Source organism: Ailuropoda melanoleuca, chromosome 12 (genome assembly GCF_002007445.2).
Source record: "Ailuropoda melanoleuca isolate Jingjing chromosome 12, ASM200744v2, whole genome shotgun sequence".
Lineage (NCBI taxonomy): Eukaryota > Metazoa > Chordata > Mammalia > Carnivora > Ursidae > Ailuropoda > Ailuropoda melanoleuca.
This window is the reverse complement of record NC_048229.1, coordinates 20,291,732-20,316,364: the sequence shown is the minus strand read 5'-3', so window position 1 is coordinate 20,316,364 and position 24,633 is coordinate 20,291,732. Positions and strand designations below refer to the sequence as shown.

Genomic DNA, 24,633 nt, shown 5'->3' with positions numbered 1-24,633 from the left:
ACTCCCCCACTGTGGTTCCCTGCTTTCTAGGATTTCCTGTCAATTTCCTCCTTCTTTGGCAGTCTCCATTCCAACCTGTGATTTTCAGCCCAGTAAGACTAAAGCTTCCTGCTTAAGCTATTTGCCAAGGGGCTGAGGGGGCTGGGGTGTGCCCTCAGGGGAAAAGCCACAAGTAAATAAGTGTGTGTGTATGTGTGTGTGTGTATTTTTTTTTTTTTAAACTGAGGGCAGTTCCATTCTTTCAAAGGTCAAAGGGCCTCCAGTTTCTGGCTGCTCTTTTTTATGTTCCATTGCTTTTACATCCTTGTTTTTTGCGTTTAACCTGCTGTTAGTCCAATACAAGCCGCTCTCTGTCTCTCTCAGTCTTTTAGCTTCTCCCAATCTTTCCTTCCCTCTTTCCCCCTCTCCTTCCCTCCCCAGGCTCCCACCCTCCCTTCCTCTTTCCCTCTCTCATTCCTTCTACCTCTGTCTCTCCTTGCAGGGAGAACCTGGCCCCAAAGGAGACCCTGGAGAGAAGAGCCACTGGGTAAGCTCCAGCAGAGCACAGACCCCCACTCCCCCTTCCTGCCCTGGGCACTCAGGAGATTATTTGGAGGGGAGCACCTCCTTCAAATCCCCCTGCAACCTGGTCCCCTAGGAAGGAGCCTTAACAGACCTCCGCTCTGGCCCCTCCCCATCTGCCCTCCCAACCAGGCAGGGCCAGCCTTATCGGCAGACCCCACACTCTCTGTCTCTGTCTTCATCCGTCCCTGTCTTCTCCGTCCCTCCATCTTTCCAAGCCAGGGTGACCCTGCCCATTCCTCCTGGGTGGTTTGGGCTGACCCAGTCCAGACTGCATCCTGTGCCTCGAGAGCCCGTTCCCAGCAAGGGCTTTGGCTTCTGCTCTGTCTGCAGAAGAAAGGGAAGCATGAAAACAATACCCAAACAAAAGCTGTGAAGCACAGGGAGGGAGGCACAGAAACAGTGAGGTACACTGGGGCCCTGTGGTAAAAGGGATAAGGGACCTACCTACCACCGTACACATAGGAAATCCATGGATCACGGAAAGGGAGGCCTCGAAGCCATTATGTATACGTCCTACAAGGTAAATGAGGTGAGGAGACCTAGACTCCGCTGTTCTCAAAAGAGCTATAATTAACACGAGGTCCCAGACACCATCACATACATAGGAGAGCCATGGGGAGTGTGAGGAGAGGCCTAGAAACTATCATATGCATGGGAGAACCATGGGAAAAGAGATGAGGGGATCTAGAAACCACTATACACGGAGGAAGCCCATGAAGATTGAGAAGGAAGGCCTAGAAACTGTCACATACACAGGACACATAGGGTATATGAGAAAGGGGACAGAGAAACCACATGTGGGGTCCTAGAAACCTTTACAATCATTGGAGATAGTTGCAATGAATGAGTTTCCAGGCCTAGAAATCTGTGCACCCGAGAGTTGCATGGGGGGAGGACCAGAAGTCCCATGGTGCAGGGACCTGGAAACCACTGTGACCTAGACATTTGGAAAATGGGTGGGGTGAGGGCAGACACCTGTACAGGAGAGAAAACTGGGAAGCTATTCAGGAGGCTGGTATCAGGCTTCCCTTTCCCCCGGCCCCTCCCCGGTGCAGTCTGGCTGGGGTGCCCTACTTCCCAGCAGGCACTAATGAGGACGTGGGATGCACCCAGTGCCTGCCTTGCCCTCTCTGCTCCTGATTGTGGGGTCAGTGATGGATACAGCCGTGGGAGCCCCTCACCCTGCACGAGCCCTTCCCTGAGTCTTCCCATGACTTCAGGGGCCCTGCTACCTCTCCAGCCTCTCCCAGCCTCTCACTGTCACTCTACTCCCCGTACCCCCCTCCACCCCCTAGTGGTTCCAGAGCCTCTTAAGCACACTGCCAGTATGGGCACGAGCTGGGCTGGGGGTCAGGTAGACCCGTGTGAACCCAGCCCTCTGCCTCCCCTAGGCCCCTTCACTGGCCACTCCCACCCTGGGAACATGTTTCCTACTCAGCCCAAGAGAGGTGGGAGAGGTGAAATGAGCCTGACGTAGACTACGCAGGGATTCCAAGAGGAGAACAGATGCCTGAACTGTCCCAACCCAGACCTCGAACTCAGGACCACCTGTGGGAGGGGCCGCCCGAGAGGTAGCAGGGCCCTTGCCCGTCCTCCTGCCTCCCCATCGCCCACCTGTACTTCTGCCCCTGCTTGCACCTGCCTGAGAGGGGCCTGCTGGGCTGGGGTCAGCATGAGGCTTTGAGGAGTGGGGGACCAGCTCTGTTGGGGGTAGGTGGGCATAAGGTCCAGTGTGGGGAAGGGCCCTGAGGGAGCCACTCTCAACCTACCAACCCCCAGGTAGACCTGAACCCCTTGCCCGACTGTGGCTCAGCAGTGACACCCAGTGGTCATGAGCATGAACTGCAGGCATTGCCCCCAGACCTAGCTGAACCGACTCATCTTAGACCAAAGTTCGTACCCCTTATTCAGACAGGAAAAAGTGAGGGCCAACTCCACAGAGCAATTTGTTGGCAGAGCTGGAACTGAAGCCCAGGATTTTCAGCTCCCAGGACCAGGGAAACCAGCCCTTCCTCGGTGGGTGCCAGGCCCTAGGCTGGGCGCTGTAGACATAGATGTGATTTGGTCACAGTCCCCACCCTCAAGGTGGTCACAGTGGGAGGAGGAAACAGACCAGTAACCAGTGGCAACAGGACAGAGGGAGCTCAGCTGTGATGGGGGAGGATTTAGCGTCTTCCTGGAGGAGGAGATGGGGGCTGAGATCTGAAAGGTGCATTAAACAAACAAAGGGCGTTCCGGCAGAGGAAAGAGAACATCAGGTTCAAAGGCCTTGGGGCTGGAGTGAGCTTGGGGTGTTCAAGGAGCTGCAAATACTTGGCATGGTACAGTGTGACAGTCAAGGGGTGAGACGGAGGTCAAACAGGCTTTCAGGACTTAGGAGGCCATATGGAGGAATTTGAACTTTGTTCTGTGGACAGTGGGGAGTCATTGAAGTATTTAACAGCAGGGAAGGGACACAGTCAGATTTTTGTTTGCGAACAGTTCCTCTAACTGCCCAGTGGAGAATGGGTGGGAGAAGGGGGCAACAGGGGAGAAGCAGAAAGAGAGACACAGGCGGGATCCTGTTGTGGTCATCCTGGCAGGAGACCGTGGGGGCTGGAACGGGCAGGGGGGACAGTGAGGACAGATGGATATCCATGGAGTAAGCGATGCTTGATGCTGGTTTGACTGTGGGGGGAGCGAGCAGTTAAGGCAGCCGTTACAGTAGAGAGCCTGGAGAAGCAGCCCCACCGGGTTCTTTCCAGGGAAAATGGGAGCTGTTTGTGTTAAAGCTGAGTGGCGGTGTCCAGCAGGCCCTGGACACTCGATCCAGGCCTGGAGGGGATTGGGGCATTATCAGCACAAACCACAGGCCACCCATCTTGGAAGGGACCTAAATAGCAGGACTTTGTTTGACATTTTTTCCTCTAATTTTCTTTCTTTCTTTTTTTTTAAAGATTTTATTTATTTGAGAGAGAGAGCAAGCACTAGCAGCGGGGAGGGGTAGAGGGAGAAACAGACTCCCCACTGAGCAAAGAGCCCAATGCAGGGCTTGATCCCAGGACCCCAGGATCATGACCTGAGCCAAAGGCAGATGCTTAAACGACTAAGCCACCCAAGCACCCCCCCGACTTTTTTTATTTTTTATTTTTTTTTAAAGATTTTATTTATTTATTTGACAGAGATAGAGACAGCCAGAGAGAGAGGGAACACAAGCAGGGGGAGTGGGAGAGGAAGAAGCAGGCTCACAGCCGAGGAGCCTGATGTGGGACTGGATCCCATAACGCCGGGATCACGCCCTGAGCCGAAGGCAGACGCTTAACCGCTGTGCCACCCAGGCGCCCCCCCCCCGACTTTTTTTAAATGAAGATTTTATTTTTAAGCAATCCCTACCCCCAAAGACTCGAACTCACAACCCTGAGATCAAAAGTCACATGCTTTACAGACTGAGCCAGCCAGGCGCCCCTCTTCCAATTTTCCTTTGGAAGATTTTCAAATATGTAGAAAACTTGGTACAATGAATATCCTCTGCCTTCTTGTAGACTGACTAGCAGTATTTTGCCACATTTGCTCTTTCTCCATTTATATTTACACTTTCGTATAATCTATTTGAAAGTAAGTTGCAAACCTCGTCCACATTTCCCCTAACACATCAGCGTGTATCTCAAAAGAATACAGACATTCTCCCCAAAACCCCCCCGAAAAGCTCCAACACGACCCACAGTCACACATAAGCAAGCAGACATTAATTAATGAAATGATAACATAAAGTTATATATCATTTAACTTGTATACAAATTTTACCAGTCATCCACAAAATGCCTTTCTTAGCTGCTTTTAGTAAAAATCTAAGATCTAATCAAGATTCATGCATTGCACTTGGTTGTTAGTCTCTAGTGCCTTATAATCTAGAACAGTCCCTGTCCTTTTCTTCTTTCTCGACTTTGTCTTTTTGTGAATATCCCGCCATCTAGATTGTCTGTTTCCCGGTGATGAGAGACAGCTAAGTGCTCTTGGCAGGAGCTCTAGCGGATGCCTCTTATTACATCCTACCAGGACGGTCATGATGTCAGCTTGTCCCACCGTCCATGCCCCAGAGTAGCTTAACGTCATTTTTGAAGGTCATCCATTTTTAGATCCTGCTCCTGTAATACTTGAAGGGGGATTACTTTGGTGTGTGGCCCATGGTGACCCTGTGACCCTTGGGCTGCAATGGCCAGTTTGTGGCCCGAGGGTAGCTCCGAGCTGGTGATGTGGACGGGACAGCTGGGTTATAATGGACAGTCTCAGCAATGCCACAGCAGGCTCACGGACACGTTGGGCGGACTCTCGGTTGTTAGATGTTTCGGTGAACCGTGAAGGGTTGGATGTCTATTGTAGTGATATGCATATTCTGCCCCATCCCTTCATGTAGTCTGTACTAAGTAAAGGACGCTGAGAGAGACTCCCAGATATGTGAGGGCTAGAATAGTTCTATTTGCTGTCCTGGTGCTGTATTGGAATCAAGATATCGACATTCCGGAAATAGCTTTAGTCTGGACTAGGCAAGAGGAAGGAGTGAGGGAGTGTGGAAGTTCAGCCAGACCGTGGACGCTGTGCTAGGGAAGGAAAGGACAGACAGACAAATTGGAAGTGAAGGTGAGGGCTGGCAGGAGCCCAGGGTGGCTGCTGACACTATTGCTGGGCAGGGGTCCCAGGGGAGGGGCTTTGGGGGCCCACTGCTACATCCCTGGGCCTGGGGGATGCAGACCCAGAGATTCTGCTTAGAAGGGAGGGTGGGGCTGGAGGCCTGATTCCAGGACAGGCAGAATATGGACTTGGAATAGTCAGAGCCCAGGGACGGATGAGCCCAGAGTGAGAAGGGCTGGGGAGTGGACGCCTGGGCCTGAGCCGCAGCTTTTCCAGCATTTTAAGCACAACTTCCAGAAAGTGATGCCACTCAAACATTTTCTAATTTTACTCATATATATTCATTTTGATGTGAATGGAAAGGATATCCATAAGTGGCCTGTTCCCACTGACGGACTTCATTAGAGTGAGAGTAACGTAGTATTAAGGCAAAAACTGAGTCCGTTTAAAGAATATTAAGTAAACAAAAGAGCAGGTCGCCCAGGGATGGCACAGGAATCATGCAGGTGTCAGGCAACAGAGATTCGGGGCACCCTGTGACAGCCTTCAGGACAGGCTCTGGGACGGCAGCGCGACCCCTGTGGATTGGCATCCCCCTGCCGCCAGTGCAGGGGTGCGGGCAGAGAGTAGCCAGCTGGAACCCATCAGGACTTACTTAGGGGGCTGCTTCCACCTGTCTTGCCCCCCCCCCCGCTCCCGTTCTCTCCTGGTCTTATCCTGGCTGTCGGCAGGCCCTGGGCTGTGGCAGGTGGTGCGGGGCTGCAGGTGCATGTCCTGGGTGGGGCATGGGCCACCACCAAGCTTTGCAGGGCCCCCTCCCTTGCCCCCTTCACGGCTGCATCTGTCTCTTTCCTCCGCAGGGGGAGGGGTTGCACCAACTACGCGAGGCTTTGAAGATTTTAGCTGAGAGGGTTTTAATCTTGGAAACAATGATTGGGCTCTATGGTGAGTAGAGACAGACAGACGGACAGACAGCCCAGCCCCCACCCGCTAACCTTCCCCAGGCCCTCCGGGGGTGGAGCTGCCTGGACCCAGCCGTGAGGCTGGAGAAGGTGCCTGCCCTAGGCAGGCGAGGACCTGAGAGAGCAAGGCCACCCATCTCTCGATGGCTGGTCCCTCCTCCGCAGGTGAAAAGGAGGCCCTAGAGACCCGGGCCCCCCACCTCTGTGGCCAGACCTGGGCCTCCAGGCATTGTGGGTAATGTGGTTTCCAGGCCTGCAGGGGAAGCAGAGGTGACAGATTTTGAGTTTGGAAGAAATTAGGGGCAATGGAGCCAAACTCCAGACCAGCAGGGGATTGTGGGTAACTGAGCCAGACTGCAGCAAAGCAGGGGATTGTGGGTAACAGAGACAGACTGCAGCAGAGCAGGGGGTCATGGGTAATAAAGTCAGGCTTCATTCAGCTCTCCAGAAATCGTGGGTAACAGAGCCAGTCTCCAAGTCCACAGGCCAACAGGTCATGGAGCTAGACTCCAGAAGTACAGGGGACTGTGGGTGATGAAGCCAGGCTCAGGCCCCAGGGAACTACAGGTCCTATAGCTCCCACCAGTTCCGACCTCCCCTCCCCCAGAAGCCCCCAGAGGCTCTCACAGGGCAGGCCTTCCTGGCCCCAAGTATCTCCCTTACAGTTACAGGTCCCCCTCTGGTCCTCCTAACCCACCCTGCAGGTCCCTTTAGTGGCCGGAGAGAGCCATACCCCTACCCCAGGCACTTTACCCACCAATGTCACCACCCATCTGCTCACTTGAGGAGCCAGGCAGATCCCACTTAGAAGGGGAGACCGAGGTCTTGATAGAGACTCCTGCCTGGGCTCCTGCCTCAAAGCCGGCCGGTGCCCAGCCCCCACGCCCCCTCGGCTCCCCGGGCCAGCCCTCGGAGGCCGGACTCGCACCGTCTGCTCTTCTTGATCTCCCATCAGGCTCCTAGCTTACAGAGCTTCCTGCAGCAGCAGGCTCAGCTGGAGCTCCTGGCCAGACGAGTCACCCTGCTGGAAGCCATCATCTGGCCAGGTAACGGCAAGGCGGGCAGGTAGGGGCAGCCCCTTCCAGGAAGGGCCTAGGGACACAGAAGTCACCTTCCGCTGGTGGCCCCAGGCCAGCAGACACTCCTTCTCTAGTCCTTCCAGGCAGCCAGCACAGACAGAAGGTGCCTGACACCTTGCTGGCACAGGCTCCCAGATCAGACAGACCTAGTCCTGTTCTCACGGAGTGTAAGGTGCAGGAGCACGGGGGTCACCCTGGAACTGTTAAACCTGGGGTAAGGAACACTACGGTGGAATGAGTGCTATGAGAGCACAGAAGTGCCCCAGCCCTGGGCTGGGGGGTTTGGGGGAGGGCACCTCAGGGAGGGCTTCCTGGAGGAGGTATCCTCTAAATGAATGTGAAAGGCAAGGATGAGCATGAGTAAACAGGCCGAGGAACAGCACGAGCCAAAGCCAAGAGGCTAGACTGTTCTGTGAGGTTGCTAAGGAGTGACAGCTTGGGCTAGAGAATCTGGCAGGCCCCAGTTTGAGAAGGCTCTTTGAAAGGAGTTAGAAGGCATGGATGGAGGTTAGACACCAAGTGGGCAGTGCCCCTCCCAGTGCCTGGCTTTTCATGGTGGGGCTAAGGAGGGCCCGCCCTCCCCATTAAACTGGAGCCCGTGGCGGCCGTGAAGAGAGGCAGGGATTGGCCGCCCTCGGGGCTGAGCTCCAGTCCTCACCTACCTGCAAAGAGGCCCCCATGGTCACCCTTCTCGCACGTCCAGTCACCCCATATCACAGCCCAATCCTAGTTACATCAGCACGCAAAGGCCTCGGACATCATGTCCAACTTCGTATGTATTTTACAGACAAGGAAACTGAGTCCCCAAGCAGGAAGGAGGGCCAGGGTGACAGCCAAGCCTCCTTCATTCAGCACATCTATAGGGCACACCTCCTGAGTGCAAGGTCAGGGCGGACACTCTGGGCCCATCAAGTGAGGGGAAACCGTCAGGGTCTACAGAGATGAGAGCCACGGGGGACAGGAGCACCAAAGGATGTGAGTGGGTGGCAACCAGCTCCAGCTGTGGCCTGGAGAAACCCTCCCGGCAGAGGAGACACTTGCATTGGGTCACAAGATCCCTACAAGCGTGTGAGCGGAAGACAGAAAGGGCAGCCCTGACGGAGAGTCCTGTGTGGACAAAGGCCTGGAGGCTGGAAGGGGCGTGCGGTCTGCTTCCCAAGCTCTTCCCACCTTGCCAAGGGGCTTCTCTAACTTTTAGAAACATCAGTGACCATCTCCCAGACCTCCTCCCCCTGTCACAGATCAGGGCCCAGGGACCAAATCCCAGGCTTTTTCAGGTGTCCCCTACCTCCTCTCGGGAGGACTGGGAGAGGAGCCAGAAGGGACACACTGTAGCCTTGGACCTGTGGCCCATCTCCACTTCAGTCACCTCTGTATCCAGCAGCCCAGGGAGGGAGCGCTGGTCACCTGAGAAGGACCTCGCCCACTCGCCTGGGAGAGTGACCTCCCAAGCCTGCTTGAGTTGTGGGCCTGGAAGGGGAGGTGAGGGAGGAAGGGAACAGAGAAGAAGGAGCTTTCCCCATTGTCCCTTGTACACAGCAGGTGGTAACTAAAGACCCAGATTGGGCTTGGGTTTAGGTTACAATCAGTAATGAGATAGTAACAGCCGTCACACATCCGGCCCACCAGGCGGGGGGATTTATACCCAGCCCCCGTCACAAGCTTGCTAGGTGGGTGATACCACGCCCATTTCACAGATAAACAAGGGCAAGGAGCTCACGTGATTTCCTCAAGCGTCACAGCAATAGTAGTGGTGAGGCCAGGGAGCCAGCGTGGGGCTGTCCTCCCAAGCACTGCCTCTTTTTGCTCCATCAACAAAAGGTCACGGACACCCCTTCTCAGCCAGGCACTGAGTGGGGCCCAGGGGAAGCCAAGGGCCCTGAATTTGATTGTGTCAGAATAGCATCTCATGACCAACTCACAGGGACCAGGCCTGCAGGAGACCTGGGTCAAAAACACACCTAGAGACCATAATAACCCAGCACTTGCTGTGAAAACCACTTTCCATTCCCGGTCACCTTAAACACGTACCACAAGGGTATGACACGGTATTGTCCCCAAGCTCCAGATGAGGCTCAGAGATTCTGTGACTTGCCCAAGACCACAACACTGGTAGGTGGTGGGGCCAGGACCTGGCCCTAGCTGATGTGGGAGCCTGAGCTCCATGCTACTCTCCTCCTGTGCTCCCTGATTTAGGGCACGAAATACCCTTGACTGTGCCCACACACAGCTGTCTGGCCCAGGGGCCCCAAATTCCAGCCCCGAGGTGTATGGGGGTGCACAGGCTCAGCATGCTAGACAGATAGGGTTATGAGGGTATAGCCCACTCCCCTGGCAGTGGCCCAGTAGAAAGCTGGTGCTCACCAGAGTCCAAGTGTCTGCCCCTTTGAACTGGACTTCAGAGGCTCAGCCAAGTCCCCCATCCTGGGGCTCTGCTCCTTGAGCATTCCTTTCCCCCTGGAAAAATAGCACACCCTGATCTACCTGACCCACGTATTTAACTTAGAGAGGGACCAAAGTGTTAGTGGCAGAAGACTTCTTGGAGGAGGTAGGCCTTGCCTGGGTGTTGAAGGATGAATAGGAGTTTTCCAGGTGGCGAGAATGCCAATTATTCAGTTTCACTCTTGCAGGACAGCTCATTTCCAGGTTGGGGCCTATTTCACCATAACCAAATTAGAACTAATTTCAATAATTACTGGAGTTGGTCAGGACCTCAGAGTACATCTGGAATTATCCCTCCTGGTTTTAGAGATGAGACCACTGAGGCCCTGGCAGCGACTAGACTTGCCCAAAGTTCTACAGTAGATCAGTGGCAGAGTCTGGCCTTCGTAGACTCTTCCCCACCACAGATGGCCTAATCCAAGGAGGGGGAGAGTGAGTCTATTCCCTGACCTTAGCTTAACCAGCTATGAAATGGGGATGATTCAGGGCACACCTCTACCCCAAAATGTAGGAAAGAACAATACTTTTATGGAACATTCACTCCGTGCTAAGCATTTCAGGAACATGGCAGGCTCTTTGATCCTCAGTTCACAAGAGAAAATCAAATAGAGGCCCTGAGCGCTCTCACTGGGTGGGGAGCTGATAACTCCGGGTGGGGGGGGGCAGAGGCACTGACCATCTTGCAAACACCCTTCTTTCTCACAGCTCTGCCTCTCAGATGCCAGGGCAGAGCGCACCTGGCAGAATACCCAGAGCCCCAGCCCCCAGAGGGCCGAAGGGAGATGGGCACCTCACACAGACCTCACTAACCCTGACTCTCTCCTTCCCTCCGGCAGAACCAGAGGGCTCGGGGGCAGGCCCTGCCGGCACAGGAACCCCCAGCCTCCTGCGGGGCAAGAGGGGAGGACACGCGGCCAACTACCGGATCGTGGCCCCCAGAAGCCGCAACGAGAGAGGCTGAGGGCAGGGGTGGCCCTAGGGGCAGACCAGGCCAGGCTTCCCTTCCCAGCCTGGACTTGGCCAACTGCCTCCAGGGACCGCCCATCCGTATTTATTCATGTCCTCAGGGTCCCTTCTGCTACCTAGGCCTTTGGGGTGGGCACATCTTGGTCCTGACTCCCCTGACTCCCCGTGCAAGCCTGATAGGAAGCTGAGAGGGGACAGTGGCCTGAGAGGGAGGGGCAGCCCAGGCAAGAGGTGAGGCCTGGCTCAGGGCCCTGAGCCTCTGTCTCTCTCTGTGAAGTAGGATGACGCAGGCCTGCAGGGGAGGGGTGGCAGGTTTGAGGCTTCTGTCTTCTCATCAGCTGCCCAGGCATCCGGGCCTGTAGGCATTGAAGAGAACCGGGAGCTGGGGTTCTGCTGGGCCCTTGGCACATGGCTGATGGGGAAGGGCTTGCCTCCCCTTCCTCCCCAGTCAAACCTCGGGGAGCCCACCGCAGCCCTCCTCTCCTTGATTTCTGGTGCTGGGTCCCCACCCTGAGCTCAACAGGCAGGACATTGGGGATTTCTCACATAGGTCCTGCCCCCTGAGCCCCCAGCCCCTCCCATGTCTCGGATGGGGGTGGGGGTGGGGGCATGGAGAGGGAGGGGCCCCCTGGAGGTAGAGGTCTCCAGCCAATAAAGGCCCCCAGTCTGATGTCCCACTGGCCTGGTCTCAGTGTGTGCTTAGATGGGGTGCAGCTGGGCAGGCCCGGAGCCCCTTCCCTCTTCTCAGGGGCCTTCCCTGCCCACAGGCAATGCAGGGCTGAGGGGGCTGGGGGGTAGGGGTGTCTCTGCACATCCAGGAGCTGTTCTCCTGTAATGGGTCATTTCTTCACTGCTCATTCATTCATTCATCCCCCTTGCTGCCAACACAGAAGAATCAGACACAACGGCCACCCCCAAGGAGGTCCAGGTTGAAAAATGAACTGGTTTTTATTCTAAACAGTACCAGGGTGGGGTGCCGGAGGGGTGTCTCCCACACCACACCGCGGCTTGGCACACGGGGCTGGGCTCAGACTACCCACCTACAGGCCAAGCCTCGTCACCCAAGGGCCTGCATGGGCTAGGGGGGACCAGGACCCTCGGGGTGAGCGGGCCCACCCCTCCCCTGAGTCACCAGGGCCTCAGTGCCCACCTCCCCCCCAACCAGCAGTGACACAGCACCCTCCACTCGGCCTGTGGCTGCCAGGGCCACCACTGCCTGCTCTGTGGGGAAGCCCATGCGCTCCAGCTGCTGCAGCCTGTGGGGGGGGAGGGGACGTCAGGGCCACCTCCAGCCCCTGCACCAGGGGACCTCCCCCCAGCCGCCCACCCGCCTTACCGCAGAGACGAGACGGAGGACTTAGACAGCCGTAGTGGGCTCTCGGGACACGGGGCTGGCCCCTCCAGGAGCGAGGCCTGGATCCCCTCCTGCAGCATCTGCTCATCCAGGGCTGCCCACAGCGGAGTCCCTGGGGGGAAGCTGGGCCCGGCCCAGGCCAGGCCCACCTCTGAGGAGCCCTCCCAGGTCGGCTGCACAGGCCCCAGGCCTGGCGGGAGCGGGGCTGAGCCTTCACTGCGGGACCAGAGGCTAGGGGAGGCCATGTAAGGAGGTCCAGGGGTGGGAGGCCTGGAGGGGCAGAAGCAGAAGAGGGCCTGACTGCCAGGCCCGCCACAGCTTCCGCCAGCAGGGCCGGTGTCTTTGGTGTAGCGCTCACCTAACTCCGGCAGGATGGGTGACAGGCAGCTCGGCCCGGCCGCCTGGGGTAGGAAGGAGTCTGAGTGGCCAGGACCCGGCCAGGGCCCTGCACAAGACCCCCTCCTGCAGTGCCTGCAGCCGCCGCTCCGACAGCTCCAGCCACTGGAAGGCCCCGGCTGCATCTATCTGCCCAGGGCAGGGCGGCTGGTCAAGGAAAACCAAAACCAGCCGGGGGTGGGGGGGACCACATGGCAGGCTGGGCCCCGGGCCAAGTGTGTGCCAGCCATTCCCTCGTGTCTCCTCCCTACAGCCCGGCAAGGGTTGTCTCTTCACCCTAGTCAGCTCTCAGGAAAAGTGGAGGCCCTCGGGAAAGGAACCTGCCAGAAGCTCCTCAGCCAGTAAGACGGGGAGCCAGGTGTGTCTCCCCACAAAAGCTGTCTCCCCCCGTTTCAGCCACCCACCCTCCCCCTGCCCCCCACTTGCTCTATTCCCAGAGCCCCGTGAGACTGCTCAGGTCTGACTCAAGGCCCACCCTGGGGCCCACTGACAACCTCCCATTGCCCTCAGCCAGGGTGACATACTCCCCACGCCAGGATTCAGCAAGGCTGGGCAGCTGGGGTCCCCAGGCCTAAGAAAACCACAGGAGGGTCGGCCTGTGTCCACTGTCCTCTCCAAACGCACCGTCTCCCCCAACAGGCATGAAGCATCTTTGGAGCAAAGCCTGTGTTTAATGCACCCGCACCACCAGGCACAACGGTCCCCCTGTCAGCGCTGAGCCCCAGGCTCACTCCCACCCTAGCCTTGCACCTCCTGCCTGGCTGGCTCTCTTCTCACTTCTCTCCCCCTGAACCCCTCATCCTGCACATCGTAGCTCAGATGCCACCTCCACGGGGGAGGGCCAGGTTGGGTGCCTGCTTGCGCCCCCTCGGCCCTCCTGGGCTCCCCTTTAAATTGCAGTCGGCACCTCCCCCTGGCCACTGGCCCTGAGCGCCCCCCCCCCCCCCCCGGGGCCGGGNAGAGAACCCGGAGAAGCTCCCGGAATGTGTCTGTACAGCTTCCCCACATTGTTGGGCCACTTTCCTCCCGGGCACCCTGGGGGCCCAGCCACAGAACCCACATGTCCACACGGGCCCTGAGTCCCCGGCAAAGGATACAGGCCAGGCCGGCAAGAAGGCCACAGAACAGCTGCAGGAAGGGTGGCTCGGAGCTGAGCAGTGGTGTCAAGGCGAGCAGCAGCCACGGCAGGAGCCATGATGGCAGGACCCCCTGGGGCTGGCGAGGGTGGTGACCCTGCCCTGCCAGCATGGCCAGGTGGACAGGCATGTAGCCGCAGCCGCCAGCTGCACCGGACACCCCAAGGCCCGCCAGCAGCACCCCCATGAGCCCGGCAGCCAGGGCGAGCAGGGCAGAGGCATGCAGGAACCGCAGCGTGCCCAGGTGGCACTCCTGCCGCCAGCCCAGGGTGGGCAGCAGCAGCAGGCTCAGGAGCAGACCAGGTAGGGCCGTGTGGCCCAGGGCATGGGTCAGCAGCCGGTGCGCTGGGAGAGAGAAGGAGCTTCTGTGCCAGGTTAGTGGCCCTAACCCCCAGGGCTGGCCCAAGTTGGTAATTACCCTCCGCGGGACACCCGCTAAGCCAGCCTCCTCTCCCCAGGAGCCAAAGCCTGCCCACTGCCAGCACTTGAGTCACTCATGAAGGGGACTGAGGGCTTCTAAACACTGTGGCTGCTCCCCTGCTGTGTTAACCAGAAGGGGCCGGGCCCACCCCTCAATCTTCTCAAGAGCAACCCAACTGTGAGTGAGTCACTTCAAGGTCTGTTGGGAAACAGGCACTCAGCTGGGGTCATTCCTTAAACTCCCAGGACCTCCTCGACATTCTCATACTAAAGCTGAAAGCCTTAGTTCTTATTTAAAAGGGAAGCCGTCTGAAAAGAATTCCTACCTACGGGCTCCCACCCCTCTGTTGGCCCCTAGGCCTGGGTGCTCTGCCCTCCCCTCTTGGCTGCGGATGAGCTGGACGTGCTCCTGTCCCAGGCCAACCCTCCCCCAGGCACTTGGTCCTCTCCCCGCCTGACCAGTGCAGGATGCACGGCACTCCTGCGAACCGGTCTCAGGCCCTAGAGCAAGTTCCTGACTCCTCCAAGGCCCACGGGCCCGGCCCTCACCCTGCCAAGGGTCCAGCAGCAGCTCCGGGGCCAGGGCAAGGCTGGGGCCAGCCCCCACCAGCCACAGGCTGCTCAGCAGCAACATCAGGACAGAGGAGGCGAGAGGTAGCGCCGGGGACGGTAGGCCAGGGGGACCTCGGGCACGCATAGCGTGGCTGAGGGTGTCAAGGGTGGTCTTGAGGCTGTGTGCTAGGGGTAAAGGAAAACAACAACAGTTACTACTGCAATTTTTACCCAACTCCTTTCAACTACCCTCTCGATGGCCCCATTTTACAGAAGGAGAAACTGAAGCTGGAGAGGCAGGCCCAGCAACTCAACCATAGAGGAACTCAGATCCTAACCACGTGCTTAGCCATCTTGCCATCCCCTCGGCCGGTGTGTGAGGATGGGGAGAGGCCAAGCCAAAAGGGCTCAGAAGAAGAGCCTGTGGTGGCAGGCACAAGGCCAGGGAAGTGGAACTGGGGCTCTGGACTCCCAAAAACAGGGATGCAGCACTCCATGGCAAACTCGGAGGCATCTCCAGCTTTCCTCTGCCTCCCTCTTCCCCTGAGCTGCAGACCAGCCACCTTCCTCTCTCTTCTCCTCCCCTCCACCATGCCCAGCCTTAGAGCTCTAAGTGGGCTCAGCTGCCCCTGATGGAGGGGGAGAGGCCAGCCAGTAGGCAGAGAGATTAGGAAGGGGGTGAGGCAGAAAGGCTGGCGGAGGAACAGGAATCCCACACTCAGTGCATACAAAGCGACACTGGACGGAGCCATCCTCTTCCTGCAGCTTTGAGCACAGCCCCTCTGGCCCTAGCCCCTCTTTTCGCAGGAAGGTTCCGGTATCCCCTCCACTTCTTCCTGCTGTGCATCCCTGGACAAGTTTTCCATCCTCTGAGCCTCTCCTTCCTCATCTGTAAAATGGGAATTAAGAAAATCCTCTCCTCAGGGGCGCCTGGGTGGCACAGTAGTTAAGCGTCTGCCTTCGGCTCAGGGCGTGATCCCGGCGTTATGGGATCGAGCCCCACATCAGGCTCTTTCGCTGTGGGCCTGCTTCTTCCTCTCCCACTGCCCCTGCTTGTGTTCCCTCTCTCGCTGGCTGTCTCTATCTCTGTCGAATAAATAAATAAAATCTTTAAAAAAAAAAAAAGAAAAAGAAAATCCTCTCCTCATAGGATGAGAAAAAGGAATGGACTAAGGCAGGGCCCAGTACACAGGTCCTGCTCAGTGAACTGTAGCCATCCCAGCTAACTGTGGGAAGCAGAGGTGGCCACCACCTAGCCCACCCAGGGGAGGCCTCAACATGGAAGCCACTGCCCCAGCTTTGCTGGTTCAAGCTCCGGCCCACAAGGCACAGGACTTGCTGAAACCACCCTCACCCCTGGCCAAGCCTGTCAAGACTCCCAGTGAGCTGATTTCACGAGGCAAGAAGCAAAATCCCAGAGGGACAAGAGGACTGTTTCATCGGCTCCCTTGCCAAGGGCAACCTCAGCAGCGAAACCCACCTGTCAGTTTCCTGCCAGAAAAACGTAGAAAGCTGCTCAGCCGGCAATGTCCCTCCCTCCATCTCTCCAACAGGCAAACTCCTATTCACCCCCTTGAAGCCCAGTTCAAATGCCCCATCTCTTGCTTCATGGATCTTATCCTACCTAGTAAGCACAGTTTGGCCTGTCTTTCTTCCTGGGCAGGTAGTCTAGGCAGAGGGCAGGTGGGAGTGCCCTCCTCTTACTCATCCCCAAGTTCTCCATATGTGTTCACTGAAAAAGAGACTCTAGCTTGGCTCCAGGTCCCACTGAAAGATTTGGGTGAGCCCTGCCCTTTCTTGGGCCTGGGCACCTGCCTGGGGAGACTAGATTGAGTCCAGGAAGGCAGACAGGTGCCAGCCCTGCCCAAAGCCAACACACCCACTGAAAGCCTCCTCTTGCACCCTCAAAACCACCTGCCCATGGGCACTTTACAAGGCTGAAGGACTTGACCATGGACAAATGGAACTGGAACCCTCTGGGCCTCAGTCTCTTCATCAATAAAATGGGGCTGCACACCATCAAACCCTGCCTACCTTACTGGGAAGCTCGGAGGACAGAATGAGAAGACAAGGATGGGGTAGATTCTTCTGAGTGACAGAAAGAGTGGGGGGTCCCAGGGTGTGGGTCGGACTCAGCTTTGTGACTTTAAGAAAAGTTCCCAAATTCCTTGGGCCTCAGTTTCCCCTTCTGTAAAAACAAGGGTATTGGATGGGGCATTAAGATTAAAGGGTCTTCTCAACCTTGACCGTTACGGGGAGCGGGGGGGGGTACTCACTGCAGAGGGCGCCCCCCGCCCCCGGAATGCCGGGTGGGGCCCCTGGCTGGGAGTCGGGACTCCAGCTTCCCGGCGAGGCCCGAGAGCCCCAAGCCCATTCTGCCTGCACTCGGGCGCGTGACCCCAGCCGAGCCGGCGCGCCACCCCCTCCCCCGCCGCCCGCCGATTAGTCAGCAGTTGTTCTAGGCCCGGGTCCCTTCCCCCAGTCCTCCCGCCGATCTCCGTGTCCCTCCAAGGCCGACTCTTCAGAGACGGTCCCTGGAGCCAGCGGACGAAACCATTCCGAAGAGCTTAGCCTTGTACGGAGAATCTCTCCGGCTTCATACCAATACCCGCTTACCCCCAGCTCCGGACCCTTCGGTGTTATTTTGGCCCGCATGTCACGTCCAGCGTCCTTTAGAGAGCATTAGGACAAGAGTTGCGGGCGGGAAGGACGAGAAAGCTGTGGTTCATCCCTCCCCCGTGGCCTGGCCCGATGGTAGCGCCCGAGGTTGCGGGTTTCGCGCCTGCGCAGTGCGGCGCCTAGAGGGAAAGCGAGAGGGAGACGGACGTTGAGAGAACGAGAAGGAAGGAGAGAAAATGGCGTCCACGGGTGAGTGTGGTGGAACTGCGGTCGCGCTGGCGACGGCTGGGACACCCAAATCTGGGGCTGCTCGTCTCTAGGGGTGGCCGGGACGACTGAATGGAGCTGCCGAGAAGGGTGTGAGGTACCCGCCGCGGCCCGACGAGCTCGAGGGCCCGCGTTCTTCTCCCCTCCCCCCACCGGGAAGGCCGGTTCTGGAACCTTCCGGCGCCCCCGGCGCGCGAGTTGCATGCGGCGGCGGGGGCGCGCGGGGCCTGCCGTGGTCTCCATTGTGTGGCGGCCGTCGGGCCCCGCTCACCGGGCCGCCCGCCACGTGGGCGGGGCCTGCGGCCTCCCGGGCCCCGCGTGGGGGTTTGGGGAGGGCTCGGCAAGGCCTAGAGCCCGGCACCCCTAAACTGGAGGTGGGGGATGTCGACGGCTGCTCGAGAAGCCGCAGCAACGCCGCTCCTCTGACTCTTCCCCCCCCACCCCCATTTCCAGGGAGGCGGCTCAAGCCGGAGGGCTACTTTGCTTCTTGGAGAAGCCGCGGGGAAAAGCAAATAAACAAAAAAGGCATCGCGGGTTTGTGAGCCTGGGGGTGCCGACCTATGAGCGGGCGCCCCGAAATGGCCTAGTCGGCTGGGGCGTCCGGTGCGGCCGATCTGCTCTCTCGGCGGGTTCCAGCCCCAAACCGAACTTCTGCCCGACTGGGTTTTGGGCGGAATGTGCTTCCCCCTTCAGCGCCCCCCCCACTTGGCGCCCCCCCCCGGACTTACTGGTTTTTACTCTTATTAACCCCACCTCCTTTCCTCCCCAAAAAACAATTAAGTGCTTCCCAGGGCCATTTTTCAGCAAACACCGAGGGAGATCCGTTGTATAATAAGACCAGCCCGGATCGCGAGGCCAGAAATCCCTACCGAGAGAAAATTCTGGCCTCTCTGACCTAGGAGAAACAAAAGGCCCGAGTCGGCATTTGAATTATGCTTAAGCAATCATCTCGCAAGTTTATTCTAGTAGATTAAGCCGGCAGGCGTTTATTTCGTGGACCGACAGAAGAGAGGGAAAGGAGACGCATGCTGGACTTTGAAAGAAAGCTCGGGGTGGGAACTCGAATGTAATAATCTAGGGTGGTCTTTGTACGGGAGTTGGTTAGCCCTGTAGCCTAAATACATCGCTTGCAGTTCGCAGCCTTTTCGTGCACTAACCTGCGGTTATTGCTAGGGTGGGGCATTTTTTGCCTCTGGGGGTATTCTTAGGCCTCCTAACCCCAGGCCTTAGAAGCAGTGGGAGAAGTCAAGAGAAGACCGGAAAAGCTCTGGGTCCTTCCGAGATTTTATTTGAAACAGGTCGAGAATCCAGCAACTTAAAGACAATTTAAGTCTTCCCGAGCTGCATGATCAGTAAACAGGCAGGAAAATGCTAGCTGTTCGTGCAAGGGTTCAGAGTGCCCTTAGAAGAGAGGACTCTGAAATACCACAGTCCTAGACACATCCTAGTGGGAAGTGGTTTCCGCACAGCCCTTTCCACCTTCCTCTTCCTTGCAGTGTTTGAATTTTGTAAGGGGGAGTGCTACTCTCCCATCCCTGTTGAAGCGTGGGGAGTCAAAACGTGTATGGTGAAATTTTTGCGTGGCTGGATATGCCCGTTTCTTGGTTTACTTTGCTCAGACTGTTTATTGGAAACCTCCGTGTACTATATTAGAATTATAGTTGTGTTTTGCGGAGACACACAGTAGTAGGCCAGCAGAGGATCTTTGGGAAATCACAGACTTACCTGGATTTTCGTTTCCTTTCCCTTCAAAATGAAAGTGAGGCTAGATCTTTTAAGAGCTTTTTGAGCCCTTAACCTGTTGACCTTAGAGCAAAGCTTTTGGTTCCCACAAATTGCCCCATACTGACTTTAACTCCTTATGTAGCTTGAAGCTCTAAATCTCTGGATAGGGAGTACCCTAAAGTATCTAAAAGCCACTCCTTTGGGTAATGTTAGGTGTTTTTTCTTTTCGTATATATTATGTATGGGAAAGTAGAGTATATGTCCAGTTTAACAAAGAATTACAATGCTTACTCCCAAGTCACCACCAAGAAAAAGAACATTGCCAGCACTTTAGAGGCCCCCTGGATTACAGCCCCCTCTTCTCAACCTGTCCTGTATTTCAGCTGCACATTTGGGGGTTAAAAACAAAGCATGACTGACTGCTAAAAAAATCTGACCCTTGTGTAACTAACATTTTTTAGTCCATATAATGTTTGTGAGTTGTAGGTAGATAACATGAGTTTTCAGGAAACAAATTTGCTACCTCCTTTAGCCCACCAGTATGGGACTAAATGGGTTGGTTTCACACTGATCTGAGATCATTCGTTGTTCCATATCAGCTCTGCCAGTTTTCTGTTTTACATAACTGTTCTTGTGTAAAAGTCCTCTTGCAAAGTTGAACTTCCATGTCAGCAATTTAAAATCATTTCTCACATGAGACACCTCAGCAAAACGTAGGTCGAAATATTTTGGTTTTGATGCTTCATTTGTCTGTTTTGTAAATGCCACCTGGAAGAAGTGATTTGCATTTACTTTTTATGCGCTACATAGAAAGCATGAGTTGTAGTGCTATTGAAAATGCCTTAAGGTTTACCCTTAAGATGCCATAAGATTGTCTTAAATCAATTTGTTCATTAGGCAGTTGATTTGATAGTCTGGACGAATCAGGGTTCTGAGTTAAGGATGTACAGAGGAAGGAACGTAGTTAAGGTCGAGAGGTAGAAAGGTGAGCCTGCTTTAAAAGATGGATTCAGCACAGTGATCTCGGGCCAAGTGGTCTGTGAGGCAGGCTTTGGATAGAGTCGGGGTAGAAACCCCTCCATGAAGAGCTGAGATGTCCATTGTTGCTTTCAAATGAGGGGCTACTTTCTGATTGGAAAAGAAAGGACCCTTTTGTTCAGCGCTAATGGCAGTACTGTCTTCTAGCATAGAATAAAATATGTATTTCTTGTGGAGAGCAAAGCATTGGGCAGAATTTTTTAAAATACTTTTTTAAAATATATGTATGTTTAGTTCAGTAGTGCTGTGAAAACTTCTTAGCAATTCTATTTTCTATTTGTTTTCACTACTTGTGTAGATACCTCAGTGGACCAGTTTTTAGTCCCTTTTTGTGCATGTTTTACATTTCATATGAAAAGGGAAATTATAGGAAAGATTATGTAGAAAGAGAACAGAGGGGAAGAAAAGTAAAGTGGGCTTTTTTTTCCCTTGAGTTTTAAAAATGTTACCAAAAACCAGATTACTCCCAAAAAGATGACATTCTTTCTTCTCTGCCAGTTATCATGATTCTGTCTTAATTCTGCTGTGATTTATATCATGTCAAGCTTTTGACTTATTGTAGAGATGTCACCCTGATACAGTCAGGAAAGCCTTTAAAATACTGGATTGGGATGACTGACTTTCTTTTTTGCCATTCCATGTCACAGCCCTCCTACGGAATTATGGTTGGTTTTCAAAATGCTAAAGTGAGAGTGGTAGAAAAAACTAGTTTTGGGGGAGATGTAGCTACTGTTGTAACCAGTCTGACGTTAAACATTGTAATATTGGGGCGTGCCTCATTTTTATGTGAAAGTAAAACTTCTGTTGGTTCATCTTGTTTTCTGTTAGTCTCAGGATAATGATCATGTATTTGAAATGACAGTCTGCAGTTAAGGGGGGGGTTGTGGTCATGGGAACCTTTAAAGTTTAATCTGCCAAATCAGCTGATCTTGACCTCATTAGCTGGCACTATGTATTTCAAACTTTCTGTGTTTAACTGGCTTAGACTCATTTTTTGGTTTGGTGTTGAGAGAGAAGAGATACTCATTCGGACCTGTGTTGGCCTGTACTTCCTCTCTGTAAACAGTTTAAAAATTTTATCTTCCTCCACCTGAATCCCCTCCCCTTTTTTTGTCTCCTTGTTTCTGCTGACTTCACATTATTTTCTCTCCTTGTTTTCTCTAGATTACAGTACCTACAGCCAAGCTGCAGCCCAGCAGGGGTAAGTCAGTCTTTTATAACCGAACTTTGGGTGTGATTGATTATAATGTTTTTAGAGCACCAAGCCACCTGGAGTTGTGGAGGATTTCGTAATGGAATCTGAATGTTCTATATTCAGTTCTTGCATTTAATTTCTCTTACAGCTACAGTGCATACACCGCCCAACCCACTCAAGGATATGCACAGACCACCCAGGTAATCTTTAAGATAATTATATGTGGTTACATCCTCAAACAAAATATCTCTGTCAGCCATTAAAACAATAGCTAATACAGCTCTTTTTTAAAAATCAGGTAATGGAAAAGTATGATATGCTTATAATCATAAAAATACTCAGGCATTTTAAACTTTCACAGTGGGGGTGCCGTTATAAATGACACTATCCCCAAACTTGGAGTTGCTAGCTCTCCACACCTTTCTAGTATCATTTCTCAAGTTAAGTGCCTTGCTCAGTAGTTGGTCCTTCTACATATTGTATTATGTTTAAACTTATTTTATTTTACCGTGGTTCTGCAGAAGAAGGGTTATTAGGGTATTTTGCAAATAAAATTGGCAGTGCATAGATACGTGGTTTGCCAGTGGTCACATAGTAAATAGCAGGGTCAGCTCTGTATGGCTGCCTAGCTACAGAGTTTCTGAGCCCTTCCCAGTACGTGAGTTTGTGTTTAAAAACCTAGGCCAACAGTTTCTAGAAATTAGCGTCCTAGTGTTCTCAAGACCACTTCGAATTCTGAAATGGTCCGTGACATAAAATGGATACTAATAACTCTGCCATTGAAACATTCTAGGATAGACAGAAGTGTGATATCTCTGGCAGATCTTACATAACTGGTCATTCAAATCTAGAATGTGATCGTGGCAGTATCTGGAAGAATACCTCGTTTCTTGCCAGGTTTTAAGTATTACCGATGTCCTAGTTCAAAAGACAGTTGGTTGATATGTTAACCTTAAGGAGACTTGCAGTGTTTCAGTTCATTTTCTTTGAAGTGGTGTAAGGTTTTAAATCTGGTTTTCAAAACTAACAAATTTTAATCCCATTTTCATTTTCTTTCTCTTGGTTCACTTTGTCTTCCTAACATTAGTTTCCAGTTGCTAAAATGGTACTACACTAAGTGCGGGCAATTACACACCTGTTCCGTTATTGCCCGTCCCTTGAGAGTCTTGTTAATCTCCTGTATAGTGAACTAGAGTTTGCCTCATTATCTCAGGAACTTTTTTGTAGTTAAATTTATAAAAATATGAGTGGATTAGATAAGGGAGTAAGCATTCATGATACTGTGGTCACCTGTCTGTTTTTTACAATCTTTACTAGAAAGCAGTATTTTTGGCTTTGGTTCTTCCAAGTTAGAGACTTAGAAATAAGTCTATCTGTTTTTTTGCTAAAATCTAAGGTTTATATATGAACTTCTTTCATCCATTTTCTTTGAGCAGGCATATGGGCAGCAAAGTTATGGAACCTATGGACAGCCCACTGATGTCAGCTATACCCAGGCTCAGACCACTGCGACCTATGGGCAGACTGCCTATGCAACTTCTTATGGACAGCCTCCCGCTGGTAAGGCCTGCGTTGAAGAGACTTCTGGGTTATAGCCACTGGGGTGTTTGCTAAGAATCTTGTTATTTATGTTCTCAGGTGTATATTCTGTTCCATACCTTGGCATCTGAGGTTCCTTTATTCTTAGGAGGAACTATTTTTTTCTTTTTTTTTCTTTTTTTCCCCTTTCCCTTATATTCTTCTAAAGGATTTCTGATAGATTGTGGGTGGGATAATTTCCTTTTTAACTATTTCATACAGTGTATCGAATAATCTTATAACAAAGTGGAGAATATATAAAAGATTATGCTAATGGTAATACTGGGTAAGAATGAGCCTTCTTAAAGTGAGCTGCTTAAAATCAAACTGATTTTCACATCTGTTTGCTTCATCTGATAGTGTACCCTCTACTTTTTGTTTTGTGCTTTCCACAGTAGAAGGGACCAGTACAGGTTTGACTATCCTGCTCATTCTTGCATGGGAAATGCTTTCCATCTTGTCTAACCTTGTAATGTTGACCCTTTAGGTGTTTTCATCTGTTTAACCCTCAAACTTTCTAACATCACACACAACAAGGTGCTAATGGGAAATTGCTTCAGGTGCCATTCACAGATCCATGTCCTTTTCTTTATGTGATTTTGGGAAAGGTTTTGCTTTATTTTACATTATTTTGTGTCAAGCCTTAATAATAGTTGTTCACCTTCCCAAAGGTATTTCAGATGACTGTTCCCCAGCTGATTCCCCCCTATTCCCTGAAGGATAGATGGCATGAGTAGATTTATTTAGAGGAACAGACTGCCGCCCTGCATGTCATGTTTGTCTCTTGGTTGGTTTCCAGTCCAGATACGTTTTATTTTCTGTTTTAAATGTTAATGAATTATTTTAATTCATAGTATGTCTTAAATAACAGTATTCCAGGGAGCTAAAAAAAAAAAAATAAACTACTCTGAGAATTAGAATAAATTGTATCCTAATACTAGGATTGAGTGGAGTATGTGAAAATTTACAAGAATTTTTATGTTCAGTGCTTTATAACATTTTTGAATCACTACCTTCTTCCCACCCACTCCTATCTTTATTATTATAAGAGAATATTGAATACAGAAATCTTAAAAATGTAAAAACTCTTATTTTCAAACTGTTTTCAGTTCCCTAAGTTATATGTAGCCTTATCTCAGTCTTTAGTAGGGGAAAAGCCTGTATCTGTAATTTATCTCCTTGAGTGATAATTTATCTCCTTGAGAGTCCTGGATTTGATGGGCAGTGTAACTAATGTGTATCTCAAATAGGATGGGCAGTGTTTATATTTTTACTGGTGTTAGCTGCAACTGTAGGGAAAGCCGGAGCTAGAACTATGCAGTTTGGATCTTTAGCACAGGATTTTGTAATTGTGAGATGTTCTTTACATATTTAAGCTATTTCCATTTTTTTATTGATAATGATTAATATATAATACTAATTCTGGGTTTACAACCTATTGGTTCCATATTTGTATATGTTGTGAAATGATTGCCACAGAAAATATAGTTAACATCCATCGGCACATAACAGTTAACAAATTTTTTTTCTTGCGATGAGAACATTTAAGATCTATTCTCTCATCAGCTTTAAAATATACAATACAGTTCATTAACTATAATCACCATGATGTAGATTACATTCTTCATATTTATTTATTTTGTAACCAGAAGATTGTAGCTTTTGACCACCTTCCTTTTTTTTTTTTTTTTTTTTTTAAGATTTTTTTTTTTTTTTTTAAAGCAAATACAAG

At 52.7% G+C, this 24,633-nt stretch overlaps 3 protein-coding genes across 17 annotated transcripts in view; 2 read left to right on the top strand and 1 right to left on the bottom strand.

The window, feature by feature from the left end:
* The window catches only part of EMID1 (EMI domain containing 1), a 48,123-nt gene extending 36,798 nt beyond the window's left edge, over window positions 1-11,325 (top strand). For 3 of the 10 annotated variants that reach the window (XM_034638468.1, XM_034638466.1, XM_034638464.1), the window contains 3 exons: window positions 482-526; window positions 7,090-7,180; window positions 10,492-10,762. In XM_034638468.1, coding sequence (XP_034494359.1) covers window positions 482-526; window positions 7,090-7,180; window positions 10,492-10,616 — 261 coding nt within the window. In that variant the 3' untranslated portion in view covers window positions 10,617-10,762. Of the gene's footprint in view, window positions 1-481; window positions 527-6,032; window positions 6,118-7,089; window positions 7,181-10,491 lie in introns of all 10 variants that reach the window. The other 7 variants (XM_034638469.1, XM_034638467.1, XM_011220228.3 and 4 more) reach the window with 3 other exon arrangements.
* A 219-nt stretch (window positions 11,326-11,544) lies between these two features.
* On the bottom strand, window positions 11,545-17,227 carry RHBDD3 (rhomboid domain containing 3). 5 transcript variants are annotated; one of them, XM_034638470.1, is made up of 8 exons: window positions 16,756-17,010; window positions 16,514-16,667; window positions 15,960-16,211; window positions 14,477-14,665; window positions 13,469-13,852; window positions 12,334-12,496; window positions 11,958-12,245; window positions 11,545-11,877 (listed from the first exon to the last, which is right to left on the bottom strand). In XM_034638470.1, exons 4-8 carry the CDS (start codon window positions 14,622-14,624, stop codon window positions 11,700-11,702), a joined length of 1,161 nt encoding a protein of 386 aa, XP_034494361.1. In that variant the 5' UTR covers window positions 14,625-14,665; window positions 15,960-16,211; window positions 16,514-16,667; window positions 16,756-17,010; the 3' UTR covers window positions 11,545-11,699. The 5 variants fall into 5 exon arrangements, with proteins under 5 accessions (XP_034494361.1, XP_011218529.1, XP_019651254.1 ...); XM_011220227.3 differs by lacking the exon at window positions 15,960-16,211; XM_019795695.2 differs by lacking the exons at window positions 15,960-16,211; window positions 16,514-16,667; window positions 16,756-17,010 and adding an exon at window positions 17,096-17,227.
* The window catches only part of EWSR1 (EWS RNA binding protein 1), a 27,341-nt gene continuing 19,924 nt past the window's right edge, over window positions 17,217-24,633 (top strand). Inside the window, exons 1-4 of one of the 2 annotated variants that reach the window (XM_002915588.4) lie at window positions 17,217-17,347; window positions 21,293-21,329; window positions 21,472-21,523; window positions 22,760-22,883. In XM_002915588.4, coding sequence (XP_002915634.2) covers window positions 17,335-17,347; window positions 21,293-21,329; window positions 21,472-21,523; window positions 22,760-22,883 — 226 coding nt within the window. In that variant the 5' untranslated portion in view covers window positions 17,217-17,334. The remainder of the gene's footprint in view (window positions 17,348-21,292; window positions 21,330-21,471; window positions 21,524-22,759; window positions 22,884-24,633) is intronic. The other variant, XM_011220224.3, reaches the window with a different exon arrangement.